The sequence below is a fragment of the Catharus ustulatus genome, chromosome 14, assembly GCF_009819885.2.
Source record: "Catharus ustulatus isolate bCatUst1 chromosome 14, bCatUst1.pri.v2, whole genome shotgun sequence".
Taxonomy (NCBI): domain Eukaryota; kingdom Metazoa; phylum Chordata; class Aves; order Passeriformes; family Turdidae; genus Catharus; species Catharus ustulatus.
The window spans coordinates 8,453,721-8,481,436 of NC_046234.1; the positions used below are offsets into that span (position 1 = coordinate 8,453,721).

Below are 27,716 nucleotides of genomic sequence, written 5' to 3' on the forward strand. Positions count from 1 at the left end.
AGTCTGATTATTAAAAGAGAATCCAAATTTATTAGACTAGTTTGTATTTTATAATTAGGTATTCAGATTCACATATTTCCATGAATTACTCCATTTTCCTACATTCTAAGATAACATTAGCTGAATGTTTTTGAAGGTTAGCAAAATTCTGCACCGCACTGTATTTTCCCTGAACAAAAAATAATAATTGACAAAAGATGCTTAAGATTGCTCAATGCCAATGACCCTGAGCTCGAGGCACTGCTGAAGCAAGCAGGGGGCTCATTTCCCTCCAGTGCACAGTGTCAGTGAAGATGCTTACTCTGGAAATGTAGCTGACCAAAAAAATAGAATTCATAAATCTCAAGTTAAGAAAAGGCTTTGGTAAACAAACCACAGTACCTGGGGGACCTGAGGTTCAAAAGCCAACGAGTTAGAGCTCATCAGGAAGTTGAGACAGGTAGCAGTAAGCAGTTGTAATAAAGTTAGGAAACAAAATAAAGCACATATAGATTAGAACAAAGACAAAACAGAACAAAAATCTATCTAAAGTTACTGAAAACAGATCTAAATACAAAGAATTCAATGCTAACACTGCTAAGAGAAACCAGACTGCAAGGAAACTTGGAGATCTTTTTCAAAGTGCAGCCACTACTGTATGCAGAAACCCCAAACACTGACATATTTTCAAATATTGATGGTACATTTTAGAAATAATTTTCTCCCTCTATCCTCATCTAGTATTCTCTACAGAAATGAGGAACAAGCTTTTTCTGATATGTTTGCTACAAAACTCTCATTTCTAGACACTGGATTGGACCCCTTCTGAACACCAGAGTACACCCTATCAATCAGCTTATCATTCATTGGCCCCACATTCTATTAAATCCCTCCAAATAGGGATTTTCAAAAGATGTTCTTTCCTTATTACACAAAAAACCCCTTCCAATATTTTCCCACATTCTTTTAGTTCTATTATGTAAGCTTATATTGTTACACTCACAGATGGTATATTGCATGTTGCATGCCTTGGCATAGTCTGAAATAATTGACACCACCATGCCAAAACCTCATAAATAACTCCAAGGTAGCAGTATTCTAACTCTGTAATGGTGACCCCATTCTCAGCTGCAGGAACAAGTTTAGGAGTGATGTCATCATGGGTTCTGTGCACATTGAAAAGGCAGATTGGATTTTCTTGATGGCATTAGCTGTAGACTTCCATTTATTTAATTCTGAGGGTGTTCCCCTCTGGAAGCAGCTTATCACTGCTTTAAACCATGGTGTCATGTGCCTGGAGTGGCTATTTTGCACAGAAAAAAAACCAGGACTGGATGATGAACAGGGGATACACATGCTCTGTGTTCAAGGGCTTTCTATCAGCAAGTAGGAAAAAAGAGAACATAATATATAGGACAAACTCCATACTTAGAATGGTAAAGATATTTTTCAAATAAAAATTATAATCTAATTATATTCCAATTAAATTCTAATCTAATTTCTGGTCTCAAAAATGTAACTACATCATAATTAGAACAATATAGGCAACACAATAAGTCTAAAGTAATTGGTTACATATTCAAAAAAGGAAAAATGTTGAGCTATTGCCAACTATTTGAGTAAATGGTGGTGCAGAGAAAGCAAATTCTGAACAGGGTCTTCTAAGAATTTTCCAAATTACCTGAAAAACAGAGTCCTAGAAACTTTACCCTAATGCTGCATAAAGGAACAGAATCAAAACAGCTTAGTAAAACACACATGGGATGGGAGAAGGGAATGTAAGGCATTCTGCACAAAACAGAGAGAGCAGTGCCAAGGGAAATAAAGATTTCTCAAGTGGGAGCTTCCAGCATGCACCAGATTTCAGAGCCCCATGCTGTTAATAGCCACACTGATTAGTTGGTACAGACATGAAGAGGGAAAATAGAGGCATTTCAAATCCATCAACTCTAGTAATCATTGCACATTTGTCAACATTGGCATTTTGTAGAATAAATTCGTCATCACATGAAATCAAACTCTGGCTAGCACCAGAGGAAATGTTACAGGCAAAAGAACATGCATTAGGTGAAACATTCAAACCCACACTAATACATCCCTCCCTCACCCCAAAACCAAGCCTGTGTTGGCCTTTTGTTTCAGTTTAGCCTCCAGTGCAGCTCAGGACCCTACAGTCAGCACAGCAAGTCAGGCACAGGACCCACTGCTGCTGCTGTGTGCCCTGTCCCAAGCCCTTTTGTCCCTAGCTCCCAACACTGGGCACATTCCAGGTTTGTTGATGCCCTGACCATGTTTTTTGCCCCACTCAGGAACAATAGATTTAAACATGACCCACACTATGCTTGCGAGCAGAATTCAAGCTCCATGGGTCTATTTACTCAAGTACTGCCTGCCTCAAGTTCAGCACTCTGTTGAATCTCAGCTCATAGTTCATAAAAATCTGAATATGACCAATCAATCCAGGATCCATAGTCTTAGAGCTGGCCATGACTTTGTCAGCATGCATTGCAAACAATGCCAAGCCCAGTGCTGACACACAAACACATTCAAATAGTGCAGCTCACAGACATGCAACACACACATTCTACAGGCATGGCAGAATTAAATATTTAATTTAAGATTGGAACTGGATGGGTTTGGAAGGGCTTCAGTGCAAGGCATGCTGAAGACCACAAAAAGTGTTCTCACTGTGGTGGCTGCTACATGTTTGCAACATCAAGAGTTGGTGCATAGCAAGCCCATTCACTGAATGAAAGGAAAAGAAATTTCCATAGACAAACTTAATGAATAGAATGATGTACATGCATGCATATGTACCCTTCTGTGGAGAGATGGAACAAGATCACCAGTTATTTCAGACAAAAGGCAACCAAACTTCCTTCAGAGATATGTACTTAATTATCACTGTCTATCTGTCGAGTTGGACCTTCAGCATCTTGTGTACCTGCTTGCATATGCCAGAAATAACCCATGGGAACCATTTGTGTAAGTTTTACCTGGGGGGCCAACAGGACCTGGAGGTCCTGGAGATCCAGGAGGACCTTGACCACCAATGCCAGGGATGCCTGGTGGGCCTGGAAGTCCTGGTGGTCCACTTGGTCCAGGGTCGCCTAAAAGAACACTCTTGTTTAGTCAAATGCTAAACTAATTTCAAGATATTTGCTTTTAGAGCAGAGTCCCTTCACATTGTACTCGAGATTTCATCCTTGCATGCAAACAAACATTGACCTAACAGAGAAAAATCACTCTCCAGAGGCTATTTCTCAAAGCCAGAGATTTGTCCTCACTCAGCATAGACTGCATGAAGTTTATGCTTCTAGGCTACACACACATATATTGCACCATCATCCACATCAAACTCAAAAGATGCTCTCCAGCAAACCAGGAATGTACAGACCATGGTCAAGAGCAGGGGTAGAAGAATTGCCAACTCTGTGCATGTGGAAGCACAATACATCTAAATGACAATTACTCTATTGATAAAGTTTTACCCCCATATGAACATTATTTGTCTTTTGAGTACAAACCTTCAGGTACTGACCCACAGATTGGGATTTATTCCCTTAGCTGCCTTTTGAGAGCTTCCATTTGCACAGGTGTGTCTGCTTTGGAAAAACTGATTTTGAAGTAATGGCCCTAAAGTCAGCCCTGCTTGTATTTAACTGCCAAATGCCTCCCACCAAAGCTACACTTTTAAAAGTTCAGTAGGGACAAAACAAGGGAGAGTTCTCAATACCTTTGGGCCCTGGGGTTCCATCAAAGCCTGCCCGGCCTGGGAGACCAGGGTTTCCTGGGAAGCCAGGATCACCTTTAGGTCCTTGAACTCCTTTGATGCCTGGGGGTCCTGGGGGCCCAGGTGGTCCTGGAACTCCAAATCCACGGTCTCCCTATAACAAATGAAGTTTTTAAAAAATCAAAAATGAATTTTCGATGCTTAACCTCTCCTAAAAATATGAAAGTAACAAATTAAAAGCCATCTTAGAGTTCAATTTCTATTTTACTACCCTCACTCAAAATGTCAAGTAAAATATTTTACTTCCCCACCAACAAAATCTGAGAACAAGAGGTGAAATCCTCCTCACCATCTTCCCAGTGACACAGAAAAACCTCAAAGGGAAGATTTACAGTAAACACAAACACAGACCTTCTGTCCTGGGAAACCTGGTGGTCCAGGAGGTCCATCCAGACCAGGGCGACCTGGAGTTCCTGGAGCTCCAGGCAGGCCTGGAGTCCCTGGGAAACCTACAAACAGCATAAAGATTAGGGCAGCAGAAAGGACACCAGAGAGCATTAGAATAACTCCTCCAGATGTGCCTAAAGCCCATGAAGAGGTTCTGTGCTAGCCCAAGCATACTTGAAGGGGTACCCAGCTGAGAGAATTTCTGAGCATTCAGCCTTTGCCACAAAGGCTCTCTGGGACTCTCAGAGGGGGCACTCCCTAAACCATGAGTTTTTACAAAAATCACAAGCAGTTCACATCAGAAACGTTAACATCTTGAAGCAGCATTTGGAGACCATTTATTGATTCAAGCTCATTTCCCAAAGTTTTACCCACTTGTGTGTTGTTGGTTTACTGAAGAATGTAAGCTACTGAGAAGGAGCAGGACAGTGAACAGAGTAATAAGAGCTCAGCAGTTTTTTCTCCTGGTATTTCTGAAACTGTTATAAAGACATACAGCTTTAGGACAAACATTTTTTAAAGGATTCTAGAGACAGAAGTCAACTCACTAGTAAAAAGACACTAGCCCTTATGTCCCCTCTTCCAGCCAGCACAATACAGTAACAGGGCAGTAAACATACCCTTTGGGCCTGGCGGACCTGGAAGTCCAATGCCAGGAATACCTGGCTCTCCCTTTGCACCTGGGATGCCAGGTAAACCACGCTGACCTGGCTGACCAGGATCTCCTGCAAAAAGAACATCAACATAATTATCCAGAATCAGAATTAAAAGCTCTTGGAATTCCCTGAGAATCTAGCTGCTGCTTTACCTGGAAGACCTGGATCACCATTTCTTCCTGGAGGACCGGGGGGACCTGGAACTCCTGGTTCTGTAATAGTCTGGCCAGGTTCACCTTTTGGACCTAAAACCAAAAACTATAAATATGAATCATGCAGTAGGAGCTTTTCTGCTTTTCTTTTAGCAGAAAAAGATGCCTGTCCCATCCCAAGCTTACAAAGAACTCAGACATCAGCAATACTTTATTCAATAGGTTCTCAGGTCCCAAACCCCACACCGTTCTTAGGGGCTCAGAAGCCCTGTTCAGTGTTCAGACAGTTTTTCTGAACTGTTATTTTTTAATAGCTTCATCCTAGGTACCATCATGTGAATAGTATTTTCCATAACTGGCACCAGCACAACTTGATTTGGATCTGTGTAGTTGAAAAGAAAGTAAGAAAAACAAACTTGTTCAAAGCAACCCCTTTTTCCCAAACCTATTGTAGCTGCAGTACAGCCAAGCATACAGTGGTAGTTACAATGCATTTTCAGTGCAGTCAGTGAAGAAGGAGAACCCTGGAGGTCAGAGCAGAAGGTGAGGCACATGCCTGAAGTGACATGGCACAAATGCTGCTCTCCCTGTGGTTCTGTAAGGACCCTCAGTAAGGGAGCTCACAAATAACAACAGTTCATAACAAAGCCTCTAGCAAAAGTTTAAAAGCAGCATTATGTTCTAAGAACTACCTGAAGCAAAAGGGGCAAAGTTTGACTTTGCAGTACTTGCTCAAGAGCACACAGAGACCAACCTACCCGGAACACCAGGAGGCCCTGGACGGCCAGATACACCTTGGATGCCCTTTTCACCAGGTGAGCCTTGCGGACCAAAACCAGGAGGCCCAGGAAGCCCTTTTTCTCCAGGGAGACCTGGTATCCCTGGGTCACCTGGAATACCCATTTCTCCTTTGAATGCAACACTTCCCTGAAAATAGAAAGAGCATGATGGGAAAGATCATGTATTTATTATCAAAAGAGTAAAGTGTTTCATTGCTTCTGCTTTAAAGCTCTGGCAGTTTCCATCCTTCCAGTTCTCATTAGCTGCTAACAGTAGAGAGCAGGCCTGAACCTGGCTGCTTAGGTCCCTCCAGCAGAGGTGGATTGCAGGTGATGGCAGATGGGACCCTCTGACAAGAGGAGCCTTGGCTTATTTCTAGAGCACTGGCAGACTGGGGAGGTACCTCAGTGTATCATCACTAGACTGGAGTTTACTGAAGAGAATTCCTGCCTTGTCACATACAGAGAAAGTGCTTTTGTGCCAGTTCTCTTATCTGCACTGTGTCAAATGCATGCAGGACTACCCAATCCAGTCAAAGACAGCCTAAAATGTAACTCACAGGTTCCCCCTTAGGGCCAGGCAAACCTGGCAGTCCATCTCGTCCAGGAGTGCCATCGATGCCAGGGAGACCTGGAGGTCCTGGGAAGCCGGGGTCTCCTTTGTCACCTTTCATTCTTGGAGAAGCCAGGACATCCCCTGGGTCTCCTTTAGGACCAGGTCTGCCAGGAGCACCTGGGGTGCCTGGAAAGCCCTGAGGAAGGAAAAAAAAGGAAAAAAAGGTATTTTAGTTTTTCTTTCACTCTGAATATGGAACAACATATGAATCATGCATTCAAGGTAGTTATGGTCAAAAAAATACTAGACAATAAATTAAATCTATTGTTTACAGATCTACCTATCATGCATGACAAATGAGATGCTATTTTCCCCACCAGAAGATAATACCACCACTTACTGGTGGCCCTACAAGGCCAGTTAATCCAGGAAGCCCCTTTTCACCTTTTGGTCCAGGAAAACCAGGAGAACCTGAGCAGCGCAGAAAAACATAAAAGGAAAACATAAATCTGGAGAGGCTGCAATATCAAGCAGGATGTTTCAGTGATAATAGCTAAGTTCCTTTAAAACCAGACAAAGTTTACTCTGGGTTTTTTTGGATTTTTTTTGAGAGCTTCATTTTATTTGAGCAGAAACAAAGTTGCTACTCTAAGTTGAACCAGTAGTGCCAGAAAATAGCATGCTTTTGAAAAGCTCCAGCTCCTCCATTATTCCAGGAATAGCAGTAGTAGAAGTTAATTTTTCTCTCAGTTAAATCTACAGCAGACCCTAAACCTTCAATATGCAGAGTGCTTGCAAGGTTGTCTTTGAACAAAGAAATACTTTCCAAAGACTAGATTTTCAAAGAATGAGTGTTTGTTTCACACATGCTCATCCTGTTTCTTTCCAACTGCGCAAAATACAATGTACCAACTCTGCACTGGAGCTGACAAATGCACATTTGAACTTGCACACAATGTACAGATATTTGTTACCATTGTACACAGACATGCTGATAAAAATATGAAACATATTAAGCAAACTAGTGAAGACTCTAGTCCTACCTGGACTACCTGGAGGTCCTGGTGGTCCTCTCTCCCCAGGAGGACCAGTTACTCCAGTTCCTATGCAGTTGAAGCATGTATCTCCTCGATCACCTAAAAAGATTTGCATTGAAAAACTTACTCGAGCATCAGGTTTTAGAAAATATTAAAATAATTCAGCACAACAGCAACTGTTTTCTTGCTACTGATCTATAATACCAGCTCCAAAGTGACTACTTCAAATAACTACTGCTTAACTATTAGAAACACCCCCCTGCCCCCACAAGTTAAACTGAAGCTTTTTGGTGGCTAGGGGTCAGAAAACCAATATCAGATATGATTAGAATGCATTTATGACAGTATGACGGTGCAAAATAATTAAAACAAAATCAGTGCTTTCAAAAATAGAAAATAGAACCATGGACTTTTGTTTTCAAAAGTGTCCTCTTTTAAAGTAAACACTTGATGCTTCTAACTACAACTCTGAACCATTTATATCAAAATTCCAAACTTAATTAAACTTCAAGAGTGCAAAATAAATACTGTGACCATTTCATTGATTTGAAAATAGACTAAAAGTATTTAATCAGAAAAAAAAATATTTGTTTTAAGAAGCTTAGGAATTTCCTTCACATACAGATTTATGTGACATTCATCAGTGAAATAGATGAGCATTTCATTCAGGCTAATTAATTAATCCTTACAATCTCCATGAGAAAAAATATTTCTCTTTGAAGTGAGTACAAAATTAAGTGAGATGTCTAAAGTAATTTATGATGTCCATGGTTGGGCTAGGAAAAGATTCTCACTTACCCATATCAGCATCCTCATTGCAAGGTTGTCTTTTTGGAAACAAGGATATATATTAAATATGACTTTCTTTTGCTTAGCAAACAAACAAACTCACTGCAGACTGACCAACTCAAATTAGGAATCTTGTATTTATAATTTTAATGCTGCTTTCCATAAAAAAATTCAAATTTATTAATGAATTAGAAAACATTTTCACAAAGACTTGGCCAGTGCTGTTACAAAGCACCCAGTTTCTATCTGCCTCAAACTCATAAACCTCAAGTTCCATTTTACTTTATTTAAGATCCATGCTAGACATTGGTTGTAGCCTCAGTCAACCCTGTGCTTTAATATCAGGTGAAGCAGTATCCTACACTCAAGGCAAACAGCTTTCTTATTCAGAAACATAAAATATCTGCACTCAACCCTACCGGGAAGGGGCACTGTTAACCATTATTTAATGCAGTCTTTACATTTGTTACCAAGCTTCCATAAAAAAGAGAAAAATAGAAAATATAGCCATGACACTGCACCTTTTTGGCCTCGCTCCCCTGTAAAACCTTGCTGTCCTGGAATTCCTGGAGGACCTGGTGGCCCTTGCTCGCATAATTCTTCACCTAAGGAACATCAGAAGAGGTTTTATTATCTATTTGTGTTAGACTGACAGCAGCACCAAAACCATGTATTCCGTACAAAAATGTATTCGTGTAGATATTCTAATATACCACCGTAATCACAGACCAAACATTTTGGCAATTCAGATAGGACTGCTGGTAAAAACCCACACATGTAATTCAATCTCAAAAGGAAACAGTGATAGTACACAGCAATCATAAATTCTTTACAACCCCAACCATCTCCCACTGCTTCCCACAGCCTACTCACTTCCATCTCTACACTTCATTCTGATATTCAGCCTCATATTGTGAAAACATGCTTATGAATCATCATCAGAGCAGATGCCAATGTCATCTAGACACTAAATTCCTCCCTGAATCCTGTGCTAACCAGAGGCTAACCATGTTAGCTCCTCTCCACTACAGCTTTCCAGTTCTTATATTCCATTCGCCACTCTGTTTACACCAAAAAAAGAGCTAAGTGCTTTCATCCACAGTGTCCACTCCAAAGCTAATTTCATGTGGTCTACACACTAGAATATTTATGAAATGAAACTGGAATTCTGTGAAAAGTTACATCTTTGACTCTCCTGCTATGACAACTCCCAGTAGGGAACAAATTCTGTAACTTAAGCCTGAGGTTCTCTTACTGATGTCTTGATTTGCAATGGGAGCAACTAGCAGAACGTATAGGAACAGAATCTCGTGGACTTCAGCTGCTGATAAACAACATCTTTGAAGGTGGAATTTATAAAACCCAAACAAATGTCAAAGTTGTTTAGTCTCTTCTGCTTGGTGTTTACATGATCGTCACTTACCAGGAGCAACAGATGGAGCAGGTGGCCCTGGAGGACCTGGTGGTCCTGGTGGTCCTGGAGGTCCCTCAACTCCTGGTTGCCCAGGAATAGAAACCCCAGGTAAACCTGGATCTCCCTTCTGTCCTCTCTCACCAGGTAAGCCAGGTGGGCCAGGAGGTCCAACAGTAGTGATCCCTAAGACAGGAAGGACTTAGTTCCTTGCTAGCTTAATGGCTTACATCACATTTTTGCAAGGATGACAATGATATACATTTCACACTTTTAGATATGTTTGAAAAATTGACTTGAGACTCAATAACTAAGTTTATGATGGGAAAAAAAACCCCAAAACAGACCAGGACAAATGAAAGAAGCACATGCAGGTGTTACTGCTCACTCCCACTGTAGACTCAGATCATCTCCTACCAAACTTGTGGTACACAAAACTTCCTCTGTGCAGTGCAATGGACAATGTACATTATGGATAAGTGATATGAGATAATTACCCCTAAGAGCATTAAGCTCCTAAGCATTAAGCATCTGATTAGCATCCTCAGTTCACCACAGGAAGGGCAATGAATGTTCAGAATTCCTCACACTATCCCCAGAAGTTCAAGCCTACCCTTCAAGCTCAAACATAGCACTAAATATTCTGCTTTCTGTCAAAAGGAGTGTGTAAAGACTGTGAAGTCAAATACCCAATCACATGTTTGGGCATACAACTTAATTTAAAGCTTTCACTCCTACCTGGGGATCCTGGCAAGCCAGGTGGGCCTGGCCTGCCAGAGAACCCACGCTCCCCTTTGGCTCCTGGAGGTCCTGGCAATCCTTTGACACCTTTTGGTCCCACTGTTGCATCAATGCCTGGTCTTGGAACAACCTGTAAATATTTCATGCTCATGTGAAACTACTTGCCAAGAAGAGAGTCATTGGAATCATAAAGAGATGTGAGGGAGGGAGGGAAAGTTCAACATACTTTGAACCTTATGCCAATGACAGGATGCTTTCCCCACTCCACTGAATTACCAGGGAAAATTCCAGTAAAGAGCACTCCCCAATAGGAAGCTGTTTGCCTGCCAAGCCAACAGTTACAACAGGCTTCAGTGAGGCTGACTCAGTCCTGCTGGTCTGAGGTTATAGTCTAGCCTATGTTTGTGACCTAACAAATCCCAGACCACAGAATTGATATTGAAAGAAGGAAACCATTTTTTCTGTAAGTGTACATATGAAATATTTTCTGGTGCTCTTAGTGTCGTACCCAGAGATAGGATTCTCAGTCAGCCAAGAACTACAATGAAACAACACTGTCAACCAAATGCAGAAAAAAATAAAGGATCAGCAACTTACAATTCCAGGAGGACCAGGGGGACCCATGTCACCTTTTTCACCCTACCAATGAAATTAAGAGCATTTCTGATACTGTGCAGCAGTACATAAACAAGTTATTGCAAATATTCCTCAACACTGTAATAGCACAGGCAGTGCAATTACTACTCAGGCAGAAATGAAGTCCATGATGGCAAATTTTCAATCTATTACAGCAATATTGACAAAAATCTTGACATACCTTTTCACCATCTCTTCCTGGAGCACCATTTATTCCAGGTCCACCAGGTAAACCCTTCAAGAAAAGGGAAATATAATCACTAAGATCTTCTCCATATCAGAAGAAAAGCCTATAAAGAGTCTGCTTAAATTAAAAACATAGGAATTACTCACATCCCTACCAGGCTGACCAGGTTCTCCATCTTTGCCAGGCTTTCCCTTCAAAGACAAATATGCATTGAAATAAAATGCTTCAGTGGTGAAGAATTCTTATGGAAATTATGTTACTTGTTCCTCATTTTTCAGTAAACCAAACTATGCAGTTCTTAGGACAACACATCAAAGACATCAACCATAATCAATGGAGTTACCTAAACTGATATTTCCGTTTTGAAAACCAGAGCACAAAACCATGAAAGTCTCAAAGAAATGCAGGGTGAATACAACACAAAATGATCTCCAGTTAACTATTGCTGATTCATGGTTTACTACTGCCTTTATTTTAGCATTAAAGAAATTCTAACTCCCTAAATAGTAGAACACTATATTTAATTAGGAAATTAGTATAATGTGACCAGTGAAACTAAACAAAACTTTGTGTTTGAATTTTAACTCTCCTTTAAATTAACACAATTTTCTTATTAATATCTATGAGAATATAAGATGAAATTCTGCTCAAAGAAGTGACTTCTAAAATACATATTATTACTGAGCAGATTTGTCATTGTTGTAATAAAAGCAGGGCAAGCTTCACTTTATTCCAGACCATTCACTGGGCAGAAAAATGGCACTTTATTGTCAGAGTTACAGAAGCCATGCCTGGGGGTACCTCCTGAAACAGAACTAGAGCAGGTGATTGAAATTCACCTAGTGAACCTTCCTTTGTATGAAGATCAGCTCTCAGTCATTGAGACATTTGATAATAAGACCTCACAGATTTAGTGGATCAGAGCATAATGTGATTTGTGAAGTTTGTTTTCATCAGTGATGAACTCTAACTCTCAAAACTGAGGTTTTAAGACATCCTGTGAATGTGCAGAACTATCTGAATATATAGACTGACATTTTTATGACTATATCTTAAATGGCTTTGAGCCTCACCAAATCATATGGAGCCCTAAAATGCAACTTTAAAGTAACTTAACAGCAAAACTGCACTTCAAGTATGCAATGTGCCCAGATTCAGAGTAATAAAACCAAACAAAAATATTGGTAAACAAGCTTCGGGCAAAAAGGAATCTGACATATCCTCTCAGGACTTTTATCCTTTCAGAGATTTGCAAATTTATGTTGCAAATCTCTGTTGCAGAGAGAAGCAACAATTCAAAACCCACTCAAAATACAATGAGACTTTTGGCTTGGTAAATCTACTTTTTATCTTCTTTAAAAGAGACAAATCAATGCTTTTCTATAAATCTCAGCAACTAAGGAGTACCAAACATTCATGTGGAGTACCAAACATTTGTTTCCACTGTATTTATTTCCTATGGAAATTGGAAAACCTACTACCAGCATGTTTCTAAACAGTGTTTATATATTGTCCAATTAACCTGAGCACAACTCGTGTCTTGATTTTCAAAGGGGCCCATTTTATTGATGAAACAATGAATTCAGAAGCTGTGGAAGTAAAGATACTGAATGTTTTGAGCAGGCTACAGCCTCTCTTTTCTTTGCTGGTCCAGCCCATGTTATTTATATCCTTTTTCTTAGCACTTCTATGATCTTCTTCAGCTTTTCTGAGCTGCGATATTTGAGTACATTTAAATTACAGGATTGATTTGAGTCTGGTCAGGAACAAAGTGACTCCTGCTATCCCTAGACAAAGCTATCCTGACTCTTGCCCTCCCCCAGATAGCACATAAATCTCTTGGAAAGTGACAAACAGACTACTTTTGGTCTTAACAGCGTTGAGAGACTTGGTTTTACTCACAAGCAAACCCACCAAGAATGAGTTTACACGAATCAGCTTTTATTTTTACATATACATATATATATACACACATATATATACACATACCAATCTCATTCTGCTTGGCAACTCAGCACATAGCAAACTGAATGAAAACCTTTCCACAAGGAAACAGAAAACTGCTGCTTCAGACAAGCAGTCCAACAACTTTGAAGGTCATCACATGTTAACCACATAATGTAATTTAAACTATTTGCTCTTGCCCCTCAAACAAAGATCTACATGTAGATAATTCTATCAGAAAGTACAGAGAGCCAGAGCTAGAAGCACTGTCATCAGCCCTGTGCATCATCTACAAATTGCCAGGTTACAAAGAGAAAAAAATGTAGTCTCTTACCCATAAGCTGATGGCCCCACGTGAATTCAACATTTGTTTAATTGTCAAAGATAACACTGAATCGAAAGATAAATGTTTGGTTAAACAGACTACTTACTCTTTTGCCTGGTTCTCCTTGCTCACCTTTTTCACCTTTTACACCACCGGGAAGACCCTGGACACACAAACGTCATCTTAAACTGAGCCCGCAAGCCAGAGTAGAATGAAGTTATAGTTCTGATACAGAGGCAACAAAATAGAACTAAGTTCTACTCACAGGAGGGCCTGGTGGCCCAGGAAGTCCTGGTGGGCCTGGATCACCTGGAATACCCTGTCAAGTATAGGCAGAGAAAAAGAGGATTAAAGCCTCCATCGCTCCCTAGCAGCTCAGTTGACTTTTTTCCTTCAATAGAATATTATTGCTGTCATTTAGATTCCAAGTTATAAAGGATCATGTTTATTCTTTCTTTGTGTGGATTTTAAAGTGAATCTATAAATTTTATTAGCTGCTCATCCTGTTTATTTAGATGATTCATTCCACTAAAAACACAACTGCCCCCGGCATGCACTGCAGCAGCTGGTTTGCTGGCCTGGAGGTGCTATCCAATAGCAAAGAGAAGAAAGGAAAAGAAGGAAGAAAGAACAAACAGATGTCAGATCCTGCTGAAATTATAGGAGCAACAGTCATTAGATTATTGGTAACTGCTGAAATTGAGAGGCCATAAGGATCAAAGTGTGTTTGTCAGAAAAGTGTCACAGGATTACTGCGTTAAAAAGTTTTCCTTCCTATTTTGTCTTATTACATCTTTCTATAAGTTACTAAATCTTTTCACGATTAACCTAAAGAAAAGTTAGAGGCTACTGAATCCACAAAACACTTCTGTCCAATTTCCATTACTTTCTTGGAGTCATTCCAGACTCAAGTCTACACACTTGATTTTAGTCAGAGATCATAGGAGAAGGCACACACCAGAACTCCACGTGCATTTCACAAAAAAGTAACTGCAACGTTGACATTTTTTACTGATTGTGTTTTACAAAACATAACCTTTGTTGAAATAAAAAACAATTTGCAAACTTAGAAATCACTATAAATTTTGGTCAAAGGCAATGCACTCAGAATTTTTATAATTCTTAGTGTTTTAAAAGGAATGTAGGTAGAATGCTTTTACTTTGTACATTTACACAAATTAGTGCCAGTATAATTAGTCCTTCAGGGGTCCCTGATGACAGAACCAAATTACTCTGACCCCAATAAAATCAGATGAATTTTTGCTTCAACAACAGTGTGGTAAAAATGTCACCTTGTGTTTTCTTAGAATTATAAAAGACACACAACACTGCTCTTTACCATCTGTCCTGTCACCCAGTTACAGACAAAATCAGAGACCCTTCTAGGATGACTGTGCTCTGCAAGTGTACACCAGCACATAGTTCTAGTTAAGGCCTTAGTGGTGCTTAATGCTCTTCTGAAAGGAAAAGTAACAAATGATTTTGAACAAGGTGAAGGGTAGAATTGCCCTACACCCTGATAAAATAAATTACTGCTGTATCCCAAAGCTATGTTCTCTGACACATGTCACAAGATAAGAAGATGGTAACGAAGAAACTGCTCCAAATACTGATGGAAGAAAAAATAGTTTAAATTTCGGTTACTACAATGACATTTCAAAATAATCAGAGCATAAAAATGATCACTCGACACTTTTTCCTCAAAGTATGTACCTCAACTCTTCTATTATTCAGGATGGTATTTGAGAATATCACAAAAACTTCAAGGAAAATGTGACATCCAGGCACCCATGATCCTGCTGGTTTTGCTCAGACTGTCTATGACACTCAGAATTAAACAGTACTGCAGAATGTTCCTCAGTGAAAGAGAAAAAAAAAGTAGTAACTTTAAAAATGCTAACTCTTCCAATGACCTTCTGGCATTTATGGGTAGGGAGGGATCCATACAAATCAAACCAGTATTTTGAGCTTACTTATTACAATATGACTGATATTTACTTTTGAGATGCCAGAAACAGGGAAAGCACTTTATTCAGATCACCAGGAATAAAGATCTTGAGCATCAAGATCTTTTGGGCATCACTAATAACAAAAAAGAAGAAGAAGAAATTTAATTAAAATGTTTGAAAGACTTCTTCACAATGGATGACACAGCTGGTTAATTAGTGGGAATCTGAATCCCCAGACTGCTTTGAAAATTGCAATTCTGGGTGTCAAAGGAATGGGAGTATTTCAGCTGCTTTTAATGTTTCTGTGAACTGCCTTTAAGAGAGTTTCTTTTGAATAGTTATTTTACTAAGAGAAGTAACAACTAATGTGACTGCCATGCTTTCTATTAAAGGAAAAGTACTTAAGCCTGGAATATTCAGTACTCTGAAAGAACAAAGATAGGACCTCTGCAGTGAGAAGGATGTGAGCATATACGAGCCAAACCAACAGAGGTTGCAGCTTGATCACATGCTCACCACAGATGGTTGTGGTGTCCCACTCACCTGATCTCCTTTCTGAAACTCAATGTCATTTGGTCTTTTCTGTTCTCCAATTTGTCCTGGTGGCCCTGGAGGTCCCTGAAGCCCTTGTTCACCCTAATGTGTAGGAAGATGCAGTTCATTACAGGCAATACAAGCAAAAATGGCAAGCGTAAGTATTTTGAAAGTAATAAGTAAAAATATCGTTATGATCACCAACTCACTTTTTCACCTTTGGGTCCTTGGAAATTCAAACCCATATTACCCTGCAAAAAGTATAACTCATCAGCCCTTAGAAGGTACAAAGAGAAAGAAAAAGAAAACAGTCCACCAGCACCATCAATATGAGAAAGACAATACCTTGGGTCCTGGCAGCCCTGGTGGACCAGGAGGTCCCTATTGAAAAAGGAAACCAAAATGCAAGTCACTCAAAAGCACTTTACAAACCCCTGTAGAAAATAGCCCCACAACAATGTTGCAGCTTTGATTCCTGTGAATTATCTCCATGCTGACAATACACTTTGCCTACCTTTGAAAACTCATGCTATTCAACTTCACAAATATGTAAGAAACTAGTTCTTCCATTAAGTGAGACGATAAAATGAAATTAAACAGTCAGGTATTAAACATCATAGTCTAAATAAGCTCAATCTTGTCTCACAAGAAGTCTGCACAACAATTCAGCACAATCTAAAGCAAAAAGATGTCTGGGAACAGGTTGTTTCAGAAGTATCTTATTAAAATGTGCATAGTAACAGCTCCAGGTTGAACTGAATGCATGGCTGCTGCTGTCCTCATACCAAGCCCTGACTATCATGATCTCTGCACTTTACTGACCTGCCTCTGAGAACCCAAAATGAAGTAGCAACTTTCCCATTTAAGACTTTATGAGCAACAGGTTAAAGAAACTTACTGTCAAACCTGGGGGCCCTGGAGGGCCAATTGGACCTGGTATTCCCATGGAGCCAGGTGGGCCCTGTTGAAGAAGGGGAGGAGACCATGAGAAGCACTTTTTTATGGAAAAAAAAAAAACCAAACAGTGAGAGCTTTAAGCTTAACCCAAACAGCTGGCATCCCATACATGTCAAATCAACATAGCTGACCACTAACTTACCAATCTGTCCTTGGGGAAAGGCCTAAAGGAGTGTACATCATGTTAGGAGAGTTCTGCTCTTAAAATCAATGCATCTCTTTGGCTTGGATAAGGGAATGTTTTTTTGTTTGTTTTGAACTACTTTTGCACTTTCTTTCTCTTCATGCACTGAGAGAGAACAACAAAACACTTAGTATTTGTGATTTCTCCCAGCCAGAAACAGACAATAGGGAAGCACAGATCAGAGGACCAGAAATGCTAACAGGCTCAGTCTAGTCACAGAATAGCATGGGGCTTGCCTCTCTGTACCAGGAAATGGGGGTCTGGCTTCTGTCCAGTTCAGATCAATAGACTCATTTTCGGCTGCCTTTGTTCTTCCACTAAAGAAATGAATGGCTCAGTGGGGAAGTACAGTGCCTGGAGTCACTAGCTGTTTTCACAGAGCACTGCTGGGAGAGCAGAAACACTGTTCAGAGTTTCACTGTTCAGGAAACATGAGGAGAACAGCTGAGGCCTTACCCTCTCCTTCCCACCACCCAAAACAGAAGCCGTAGCCAGAAAAGCCAGATGTGACTGACTCAGAGTGAAGAAGGGAAGGGAACTCCAGGACTGATACAAAGAATGTCTAGGAAGGGGAAAGAGGTAGGGAAAGCAGAGAAGCAAATCCCTGAGTACTGCTGTCTGCTGGATACCACCTTCCTGACCAGGGGACCCTTCTGGCTTCTGTGGGTCACCCTATTAAGAGCAATATGGAATTGCACACTTTCCCTCAAGCCATATATCAGAGGTACATTAAATGTGAGCCCTGCATCTCCAAGAAAATGTATGAATCCCCAAGCACAAAGTTGCCAATTGTACTGCAATAAAAGTACTTTTCATGTTATCTTCTTGGCAGAACACAGCCTAATAATACTTTATGCAACTCACAGGTATCCCCGGAAGACCTGGAAATCCTGGGTCACCTTTCTGTCCTGGCAGCAAGGATGTAATTATTTCACCTGGTTCACCCTAGAAAAAAATACAGTTGACTTTAATTAAGAAAGCATTTTGCAATTCCTTACCACCACTTTTACTCCAAAGGGAACATAGTGGCTCCTAAGACTCTAAGAAACTCTGAGCTATGCTACACCCTAGCAGTACACTTCAATGTAAGCACTAGATTCTCCAAGAATTGCTCTGTTTAAGAGAGATGAAGATTCTAAATGGCTAAACTAACAACAATTAAAAGGTTTCTTTTGCACAAAGATATCGGCATTGATTAAAATTCCAAAAGATTAGGGGATTGAAACACAAATTCTTCACAAAAGAAACATTCCAGCTTCATGTGAAAGCAGTGGATAGGACACAACAGAAAAAAAGGCTCATTCAGCTTTTTCCAATGACCCAGCTCATGAGATTAGTGCTGAGTGTGCTATTACAACAATTATGCTCTGTGGTCCATATTGAAGTAGTTTCTTATTGATTTCAGGAAATATTTTTGTTTTGAAAGTATATGTTTGATGAGATTGTCCTTTAATATCTTGAAAACAACTGGGAAGAAAAGCAGCAAAGAAATGCAATTCAGTTTAATAGTTCCAATTTTCCAGTAACAGTGCTATGCTGGAGTTTAACAGTGTAATTCCATGGGTCAAGTTTTCTCTTTAATAGATTTGAATCAAAACTGATGTTTTGGCCCATGCTTAATGGGTCAAAGGTACAACAAATCCCTCAAAATAAAAGGTTCAACATCAGATCATGATACTCTTTAGATTAGGAGAAAAGGCCATCTGTGGAACAGAGTATAAAAAAAAACATTTTCAGAAGAAACAATGTGTACTATTCTTGTCACTGGGTATTTTAGGTAACTATTATTTAGTCTTTGGGAGTGCTTTGAGTATGCACAGGCAGACTAATGGTGCATTTGGGTGTTTGTAGACATTTTGTTAACTTGATGCCTCAACACTGACCTTCACAGTCCCAAGGAAACAGCTTCAGGAAACACTGCTACTTTTCAAGCTACTGACCCAATTTCCAGTTAGCTGCACTGGAGTGGCCTAGAAACACCAAGAATGTTACTCCAGGTTCCAGTGGATGCACATGGTCTTGCATGAAACAGACAGGTTACTCATGGCAGATCACACTGCACACCCATGTCTGGTAAGTACCTGGATGTGAGAACACAGCACACTCACCTTCATACCTGGCAGACCAGGAGGTCCCTTTGTTTAAAAGAAACAAAAAAATAAAAGGAAGATCAATAGAAATAAATCACTGGTACGTTGTTTGCAAATCAATAATCAGATCTATACCATGAGGCAAACATTAATAACAATATACAGAATAGAGAAAAATAAATTTTTCATGAACTTCAAAATCAAATGAAAAAATAAGAGAAAAACTTCCACAGTGAATGTTGAACATCAGAAGGATTTCCCTTTTTTAACAATTTGTTTCTATATTGCCTCCTATTATCCATCCTGTCTACGACATCTGTACATCTGACATCCTTGTGTTTTATACTGTAAACACCCTACCCTGGCTCTTTCTTCTGACCCATTAATCACCAGTAATATTCTTTTGATATATGAGATGTCAGTATCAAGATCTTTCTTCTTTGACACACATGCATGTATTTGTATTTCTCTGCAGGTGGTAAAGAATCTCAGCATGTGAGAATTCATGGAGGTTTTTAGGCTTTATCACGACATGCAGCAGAAAAATTCACTCACTTGGACATTTAAAACACTGATTAAAGTTTTTTTAAATTTCTGTTTATTAAAAGTAAAACTGCAAAAAGAGGCTGATATTTATTTTACTTATCACAGTAGAAATCTTTCAGTGGATTACAAGATTGGGAAATCTTTTACTTACAGGAGGCCCTTGTAAACCAGGAAAACCTGGACTGCCTGGGAATCCACGCTCTCCCTTAGGAATTAAGAAAATTATTAGCAAAAACCAAACCAAAACGTAACAAAACCAGATAAACAAATTTTGATTAAAAAATCTAGTGCAATTGTTAGCTTATGACTCCAGAAGAGAAAATTGTATTGGAACAAGATAGAATAATCACTTACTTAATTCACACAACTGATGGAAACAAATTTCCACAGTCAGGTGTTTCTGCATACTTCCAGGCAAAGTACTACACTACAGAGATGCAAAACTCATGGAATGTTATAGAAGATCAACTTCTGGGAAAATCCCAACATGAAGCTAAGTAGCAAGTCAGAATAAAATTACTCCCTCCAACAAGGACACTGAATCAGTACTTTCAATATAATATTAAAAAATAATAATTAAAAACTCTCACTGTTAAGTAATGAGTTTTCTTTGTTAGAAAGAGTCTACTACAACAACGAGACAGCATCTGAGCTGATTATCATACACACCTCTCAGCTGTAATTAGCACACAATGTTGTGCCTTGATGCTAGCAATTCCTGGAAAAACTTATGCTTTAAGTACCAGACCATGACTCCTTCTCTCAAATGGGTGCGTCAGTCTGAATTATCTCAGAATTACCTTCACAACTCAGTGACAATAAGTAGTGCTGCACACCACAGACTAAACCCATTGGGTATAGCCAGAAGAACTAGAGCTCTTTACTATCTTATTGTTGCATTAAGATTTTTTTAAGGAATTCCACCTTTGTTCCATTGCATCCTGGGATACCCTGAGGTCCTGGTGGCCCATCTTGTCCAGGTAATCCCTTTAACGTGGAAAAGAGGGAAAAAAGAGTTAGATTGCAGGATGCTCTTCCGGGCTTGAAGGTCAAAAGGGAACAGATTTGTATCCACACCCATTCCTACTCACAGGAAGTCCTGGTGTTCCTGGAAACCCGGGAAGCCCTGGTGGTCCCTAGAAGGACATTAACATGTTTGAAACAGTGCAGTATGAATGGGTGTGCAAAATGATTTACCAAGATTTCACAAAATGTGAAAATGTAATAAAGACAGGCAAACATCTGAATCACCCGTAAAAGAAATAGAATGTCATGCTGACATGGCATTCAAAGTTCTTACCAATCTTTCAGGGAAATGGCCACAAAACCACAGAAAAGACAACACAGAACTACTAAAGATTATAGATACAAAGAGGAAATAAATAAACTCTCATAGTATGAAAAATGGATGTGGCCCAATGAAGTCAGAGATCTATCAATTATTACCAGCTAAGGTGTATGACAGAAAAAGCAGAGGCACAAAATCTAAAGGACTTCCAGACAAGTCCACCTCTCCTGTATGGACCGTAGACATACTGCCTCTACTTCAGAATATATTGAAAAAAGTCACTGACACTTGCTTAGGTCCTGTATTGCAAAACAGACCAAATGAATATTGGGGCTGCTCTCCCTAAAGAGCTTATGAAATACAAAAAATACGTAAGATAAAATTGCCCATGCAATCTTGTATTTATTTTAAAAAGTAGTACAATTTCTTCTGGTGGGTAGATTACTCTTCAGATTTAAGTCAATTTTTTTTCTTGTCAATCACCACTTCTATTAGGACCCACCCAATGCCTGTCAGTCTTTACTCATTATTCCAACATATCACCCTAAAACTGCATCAATACTCACTCTGATTCCTTTGGGTCCAATAGGCCCTGGTAGACCATCGTCACCCTAAAAAACAACAACAGAAAAAGAAACAAGAGCCCACACTCAAGCTGGAGTTTGTGTTTCTATCAAATTAAACAGTAAGCATAAACATTCTCCTACATGTTCACAGTAAGTGGGTTACAGTAGTCGTCATTTCCCGAGTTAAAGGGTTCAAAATGATTTTAACTTTTGGCATTGGACTCTGAACTGAAAAGTATTTGTTCCAGCTGATTAAACATAACTTCGAGGAAAGTTTTCCTAAAGGCCACGGTGCTGTCAGGTCACTGGCAGCCACGGGCCAGCCCTCCCATGGAGAATCCTCCAGCGGCCCCTTGTGGGCACAGCAGCCCCTTGTGAGCCACGACTGAACACGGATCGGACTGTACCCGTGCTATTCTGCATTATGATCATCACAGAATCACAACGCAGAACTTTGCATCCAAATCTTAAGAAACTGTGTCTATGGAATAAAAGTGCAGCAAAAGGTTCTAAGACCCCTATGCCATTTCACTCTTGTTGCATCCAATATCTTCTCTTGCACTGTAGACATCCTTCATTTTTTTCTTATAACCTGCCTATTTTTTCCTTTGCATCTTCATGATGGGCTTCTGCTAGGTTTACACTGTGAGCATTTATAAAAGAAATGGCATATCCTGGATATCCTTATGTATGTTAAAAGCAAATATATTCAGAGGAATTTTACTGCTGAATTACATCATCTGAGTGTAAGGATGCAATTCAATAGTAAATAGAAATAAAGAGAACCCCTCCAGGGAAAGCCAGGAGCATTCCTCAGCTCTCTGCACATAGGTTCAACGAGGCCTTCATTTGCATCACCCCACCCAAACCCAGCCCAGGAAACCCATCCCAGGAATGCCACCAGGTGCAAACAACAGTTTACCTACATGGTAGGAGCCCCCAGGGCAGCTGAGAGCAAAACTCTGCTCTTATCAGTAAATTCAGCTAAGCCAGGATCTCCTTAGTGCAAGGACTAACAAAGCTACATGACAGCACCTTGCCAAACCTGTTCTTTGACCCTAATGAGCAGCACCTAGTGAAAGGTAGTGCTGGCAAGAACCTGTGTAGCTAAAGAACTGGATAGGAGACTCAGAGGAATCTTTTTCCACTGGCTTACTATTCAAACCTATCAACTGAAAAACCTGTTATATCCCAACATCTAAAGATTTTGACTATTAAACCAATGATAACCAGGAGTTCTGAAATTGCTTAGGATCAGCACAACAATTAAGCTGACACTGCCCAGCGCCTTCATACCATTCAAGAGAATTGGTACATACCTTTGAGCCTCTTGGACCAGGTGGTCCTTCTGGTCCTGGAAATCCAGGCAAACCTGGCTGTCCTTCCAAGCCTGGGAATCCCCTTTCACCCTACAAAAAGGATATGTGGTGGTGGAGGTGAATTATGACAGAAACAAAATGTAAGATAGAAAAACTTAGTTAGTCAGTGTGATGACTTCCTACAGAAAAGCAGAAAGATAATGTGTGTTCTAACACTGTGACTAAACATCTCACCTGCTCAACTAAAGAAATTTCTGAACACAGATTTAATTACAGCACTCAAACCGATTTCATAGGTTTATGGTTTCACAAGTGTTATCCCATGCAAACCCAATACCGAGACTTCTGCATGGAGCTGTACAGCTGGTCTGCTACCTCATCTGAAAAGTGACACCGTGGAGGAGTATTACTCTTTCAGGCCAGCTTAGCATATCCCTGAAGGAGAGAGAATGAGGAATTTGGGAGTGCCAGATAAGGAAAACATTAGGCAAAACCAGATTTTGGAGCAAGCTCTGGCATGAACTGAGTTTACACACTGAGAAACCACACCTGTGTACAAGAGGCATGTCAGATGTGTGAGGGGCAAGCCAGGCTACAGAATATCTACTAATCTCAACCTGGTCCCTCTTCTTCACATTTCTGTTAGAGCACATAGCATCTACAAATGATTGCTGTAACAGACTTCTAGTAGAGAGTTGGCCTTGTGTGTCATCCAAGACTGAAGATAAAATGCAACTATACCAAAGTCTCCACTCTAAACAGTCACGGACTGGGGAAGCCAAGGCCTTGAAAGAAGGAGAAACATGAAGTCAAACAGCTGAGAGGAATAGAAGAGGCAAAAGCAGATTCTAGTGAACCACAGTATTGAAACTGATTTGAGTCTTTTTGAAGCCCACTTTGAAAGTGAGCAGCAGAAATGACAGCCTTGCATGATCAAACTGTTGCCAGGGCAACTTCTGTGGGATTTACCAGGAAATTACCCCCAAAAGCAGATAAAATTTGAAGGACTATGCTTGGGACAGCTGAGGGAGTATATCAAACATGTCCTAAGGGAACTTATATCAAAGTTAAAATAACTACAGTGGAAATAGCTACATTATAATACCTATTTTTGATAAAAAGTTGGTTAAAGAAATGTGGGCAAATTTCGTGGAGAGAGGAACTATGCTGATCCAGTTCTCTTTGAGGTGGTTTTTTTTTAAAAAACTGTATTCTACTTAAACAGCCTATAGATGATTCTGTAAGTAATAACCACTTTCAGATGTTCCTTCTGTCTCCAGACTTTTCCTATTGCCCACACCACACTGATTTTCATGAAGATTTGGATGGTACTAATTTGGCATAAAAAATTGTCTGCTCACTGCTGGAACATACTGAAACAGAAAATGAATTTGACAAGTCTTTTACAAAAAGTCAGTACCAGAAAAAGACATCATATTGTTGGGGATAGAATGAGATTGAAGTCCCTGGTTAACATGCAATAAATTTTCTTATAAATGCAAAAAACTCACTAGCCAGTTCTGCTTTTACAGAAAGAAGTGAGGAATGTAGGATACTTCTTGTTTCAGAATGGAAGCTACTAAACTAAAAGATAAATAGCAAAGGTTTAGGTGCACTCAGATCTCCTCTTCCAATCCTGAAAATACAGGATTTTTTCCATACCCAAATAAAGATGTACCAGCTATAGAACCATCATTTGCTTGGGGAGTGGGCAAGGAGTCAGATTCTGATCTGCATTGCCCTCAATCAACTACATCAATATGGCAAACTGCCAGCTCACAAGCTTGAACACAACTGTTGCTTGGGGCATAGAAGGAAAAAAATATAGTTGGGAAACACCCTAAAATTATGCTTTGCTGCAGTAAGATATAGCCAATTAAACAGGGATACAGAAAAGTTTGGCAGAGTTCCATGTACTCTAATAATAGGACACAAGCAGGGATACATGCAATTTTTAAAGCATGCCCAAGCAATTCACATTTCTAAAATTTGTTCTCCAAAATTCCATATTTATAAATACAGTATGGAGAGACTTACATGGCACTCACATTGATGTGACATACTCATAGCAAAAACAACCAACAAACAACAACGAAAAACCAAAAAAACCAAACCAAAAAAACCAACACAAGAAACCAAAAAACCCAACAAAAAAAAAAAAAAAGAGAAAAATAAATCAGAAAAGCTGTAGTTGAAGAGTCCATTTTAATGTCTACATGCATACAAGAACATGGCTGTAACATTTGACAAAAGAAGCACATACTTGCTTCCTGCCCTTGCTAAAAAAATAGCAAACTTTAAATAAAAAGAATCCAAAACCACATAACTATGGGTGGCTGCTTAAAAGTAAACTAATGTACAAATGTCCATAGAAAGATTAAGATACACAGCATGGAAGAAGTGATGCCACAGCCACCCATATTGTTCTCCACCTTTGTAAACCAGTGGAAAGTAGGGTGAAAGCAATGGCTGCCTTAGGTTATCATGTTAGCCAACAAATTCTTCCTCAACTCAAAGAGCACTAATCCAACACATTTAAAACTACAGTATCTAATCAAAACAAACACAGAAATCCCTCTGACAGGACTTGCATTTTTCAAAACATCAAAAATTTTCAAGATGTCATCTGTGGCTTCTTTTGTAAGATTAAACAGTGGAGGTTTAATGTTCAGTGGTCACTTATCAGGGTTGTAAACATTTTGGTATACAGGGCCATATTTATTCAGGTCAACAGTTATGAAGCACACACACCAATCATGGAATCATTCTTGACAAAGTGATGAAAACCTGAGAAGTTTTAACTATTTCTTAGGAATTTTTATACAACGGTGAAAAGAAAAGCTCAGCTTGGGTCACAACTGTACTAAGTTTTACCATGATAAAGGCAGAAGGAAAGAAGGATCTTGAGGACAAACACTGATAATTTTAATCTGAGACTGAGAATTCCAGGAATATCCACACAATGAGACCAAGAGCATGTTATTACAGAATATGTGGCCTCACCCTGAGGTGATCAAATTAGATCAACTGCCCCCAGTATTTGTCAAAAATAGCAAAATTTGCAGCTATTTTGAGGGGAAACTGCATCTTAGGTTCTGTGAAAAACAGTGCCACCTTAAGTTATGTGCTACTATCACAGCGTTGTGCCGCAACATAAACTGTGTGAAGGAATTGATTAGACTGAAAACAAGTAAAATTTACAAGGCATTTTATTTTCAGTGAGATCAGTTCACCAACTGCTTTGAGCAGGGCCTCCCAAGCCCCAGAGGAGAAGAGGAATACCTGCCATGGGGAAGGTATGAAAGCCATTTCAGCAGCAGCATTTATGCAAAACGCACAGTAGCCTTGGGCTAAGAGCCCTCAGCCCTGGGCTTTCAGCCTTCATCAGCTGTGTACCTGAGACTCAATACCACCCCCTCCTCTTCCCCAGTCTTTATCAAGCTGATCTTATCAGTAGCTTTGGATCTTTCAGATGAGGTAAAACCAGCCCAAGAATCTACAAGTCTTACTGTTTTGTCTTAGAAATTGCTCTGTGCACAGCATCTGGCCCTGTTTATTTCTTTAGCCAGCTTTCACTCAGGAAGCAGCCTTTAAAGTATTAAAGCAGGTTAATCTCAAAAGTGCAGAACAATATTTATTTAAAACTCAGTTGCTTAAGTGAAAAGTATACAGTTCCTATGGTTGAAGACTGAGAGCAATTCCTATGATCATTTGTATGTAATAATTTAATAATATATTTCAGCTTTAATACTCCTGCCAAATCCAGTTTACTTTTGAGCCTCTTACTTGGACTAACAGCAAACTGGCTCTCAGCTGCAATCGATTTTTACTGACTTCTCCTTTCCTCATTATTTCATTTTAGGCATATTTAAACTACCCATTTTACATTCATGTTCAGTAAGGTGGGTTTGCAAAGAGGAAGAAAACTCAAATACAGTGATTTTTGTCAGCTGTTGTACTATGGGTTTCAAAAAAAGCTTACAATGCTTTGATTCTTTCAGAGATAATGTGCTACTGATGCCACAGGGGGCACATGGCAGAGGCACAGTTAAGAAGAATCACTGGCAGCATGGGAGCTATTAAATTCGAGCTGTGGCTCCCCAAAGCAAGATAAGAAGATAGTCTTCCTATTTGTTACAGTTCTATTTGTATTCCTGTACCTAAAATTGGGATGTCCTAAAGGGATTGCTATGATGCTTAGGAAGAAGGCTACGTTTGAGTCTCAGAAGGAATGTGTTAGGCTCTGCTAAGATGAACAAAGCAGCACTTCTTAGCTGACTTAAAGCAAGTGAGCAGCCACTTGGACACAGGTGTGTTTGGGGCCAGAAGTGAAGCCCAGTGGGACAGAAAGGCAGGGCTCAGCCAAGTGCATTACACAAGGCCCTTCCTGTCTTTCCAGTACAGAGCCAGGTTCCATACATCTGACTTCCAGCACATCTTCAAATACATTGTCACACCCCTAATGGGAGAATCAGAGGCGAGATGATATGGACAGCTCTTTGTCTAATGCTCTTCCCACATCAATTAGGCAAGGAGCTGTAGAATGTGACTCCTGGTTCAGAGGTCACTGCAGAAAGAAGCAGTATTGGATTTGGAAACTTAGATCAAATGTACACAAGTGATACACTGTGAGGTATCAAGCTAATCATTTTAAAACAGCCCTTGATGTCTTGTAGTAGTACAAGAATCTAGGAAGATTCAAACAATTCAAAACCTAAGCAAAGCAAAGAACTCATAAGATAAAGCATTAGGATTTCAGTGACAGACCTTGGAGTTCCCCAGAGCTAAACTGCTGAATTCAGCAACACATCAAATACTAAGGGCTTTGTAATTATAGGGCGACTAACCTAATGAAGTGTGTACATGTGTGCTCAAACAAATTCCAGTAACAACACATCATACCTAGGAAAT

General features: G+C 39.8%; 1 protein-coding gene across 5 annotated transcripts in view; it reads right to left on the reverse strand.

Annotated features, from left to right (window-relative positions):
• Positions 1-27,716, reverse strand: part of COL4A5 (collagen type IV alpha 5 chain) — a 76,383-nt gene that overhangs the window by 24,268 nt on the left and 24,399 nt on the right. For 2 of the 5 annotated variants that reach the window (XM_033072112.2, XM_033072110.2), the window contains exons 3-31: positions 22,806-22,895; positions 21,487-21,531; positions 20,724-20,768; positions 20,557-20,619; positions 19,784-19,837; positions 19,105-19,131; positions 17,861-17,941; positions 16,754-16,816; positions 16,201-16,236; positions 16,065-16,106; positions 15,865-15,957; positions 13,638-13,691; positions 13,479-13,535; positions 11,250-11,294; positions 11,098-11,151; positions 10,878-10,919; positions 10,278-10,410; positions 9,552-9,725; positions 8,650-8,733; positions 7,346-7,438; positions 6,703-6,773; positions 6,307-6,498; positions 5,726-5,894; positions 4,968-5,060; positions 4,780-4,884; positions 4,124-4,221; positions 3,716-3,866; positions 2,976-3,089; positions 382-390 (exon numbers count right to left, since the gene is read on the reverse strand). In XM_033072112.2, coding sequence (XP_032928003.1) covers positions 382-390; positions 2,976-3,089; positions 3,716-3,866; positions 4,124-4,221; positions 4,780-4,884; positions 4,968-5,060; positions 5,726-5,894; positions 6,307-6,498; positions 6,703-6,773; positions 7,346-7,438; positions 8,650-8,733; positions 9,552-9,725; positions 10,278-10,410; positions 10,878-10,919; positions 11,098-11,151; positions 11,250-11,294; positions 13,479-13,535; positions 13,638-13,691; positions 15,865-15,957; positions 16,065-16,106; positions 16,201-16,236; positions 16,754-16,816; positions 17,861-17,941; positions 19,105-19,131; positions 19,784-19,837; positions 20,557-20,619; positions 20,724-20,768; positions 21,487-21,531; positions 22,806-22,895 — 2,377 coding nt within the window. Of the gene's footprint in view, positions 1-381; positions 391-2,975; positions 3,090-3,715; positions 3,867-4,123; positions 4,222-4,779; positions 4,885-4,967; positions 5,061-5,725; positions 5,895-6,306; positions 6,499-6,702; positions 6,774-7,345; positions 7,439-8,649; positions 8,734-9,551; positions 9,726-10,277; positions 10,411-10,506; positions 10,604-10,877; positions 10,920-11,097; positions 11,152-11,249; positions 11,295-13,478; positions 13,536-13,637; positions 13,692-15,864; positions 15,958-16,064; positions 16,107-16,200; positions 16,237-16,753; positions 16,817-17,860; positions 17,942-19,104; positions 19,132-19,783; positions 19,838-20,556; positions 20,620-20,723; positions 20,769-21,486; positions 21,532-22,805; positions 22,896-27,716 lie in introns of those variants that run through there. The other 3 variants (XM_033072113.2, XM_033072111.2, XM_033072114.1) reach the window with 2 other exon arrangements.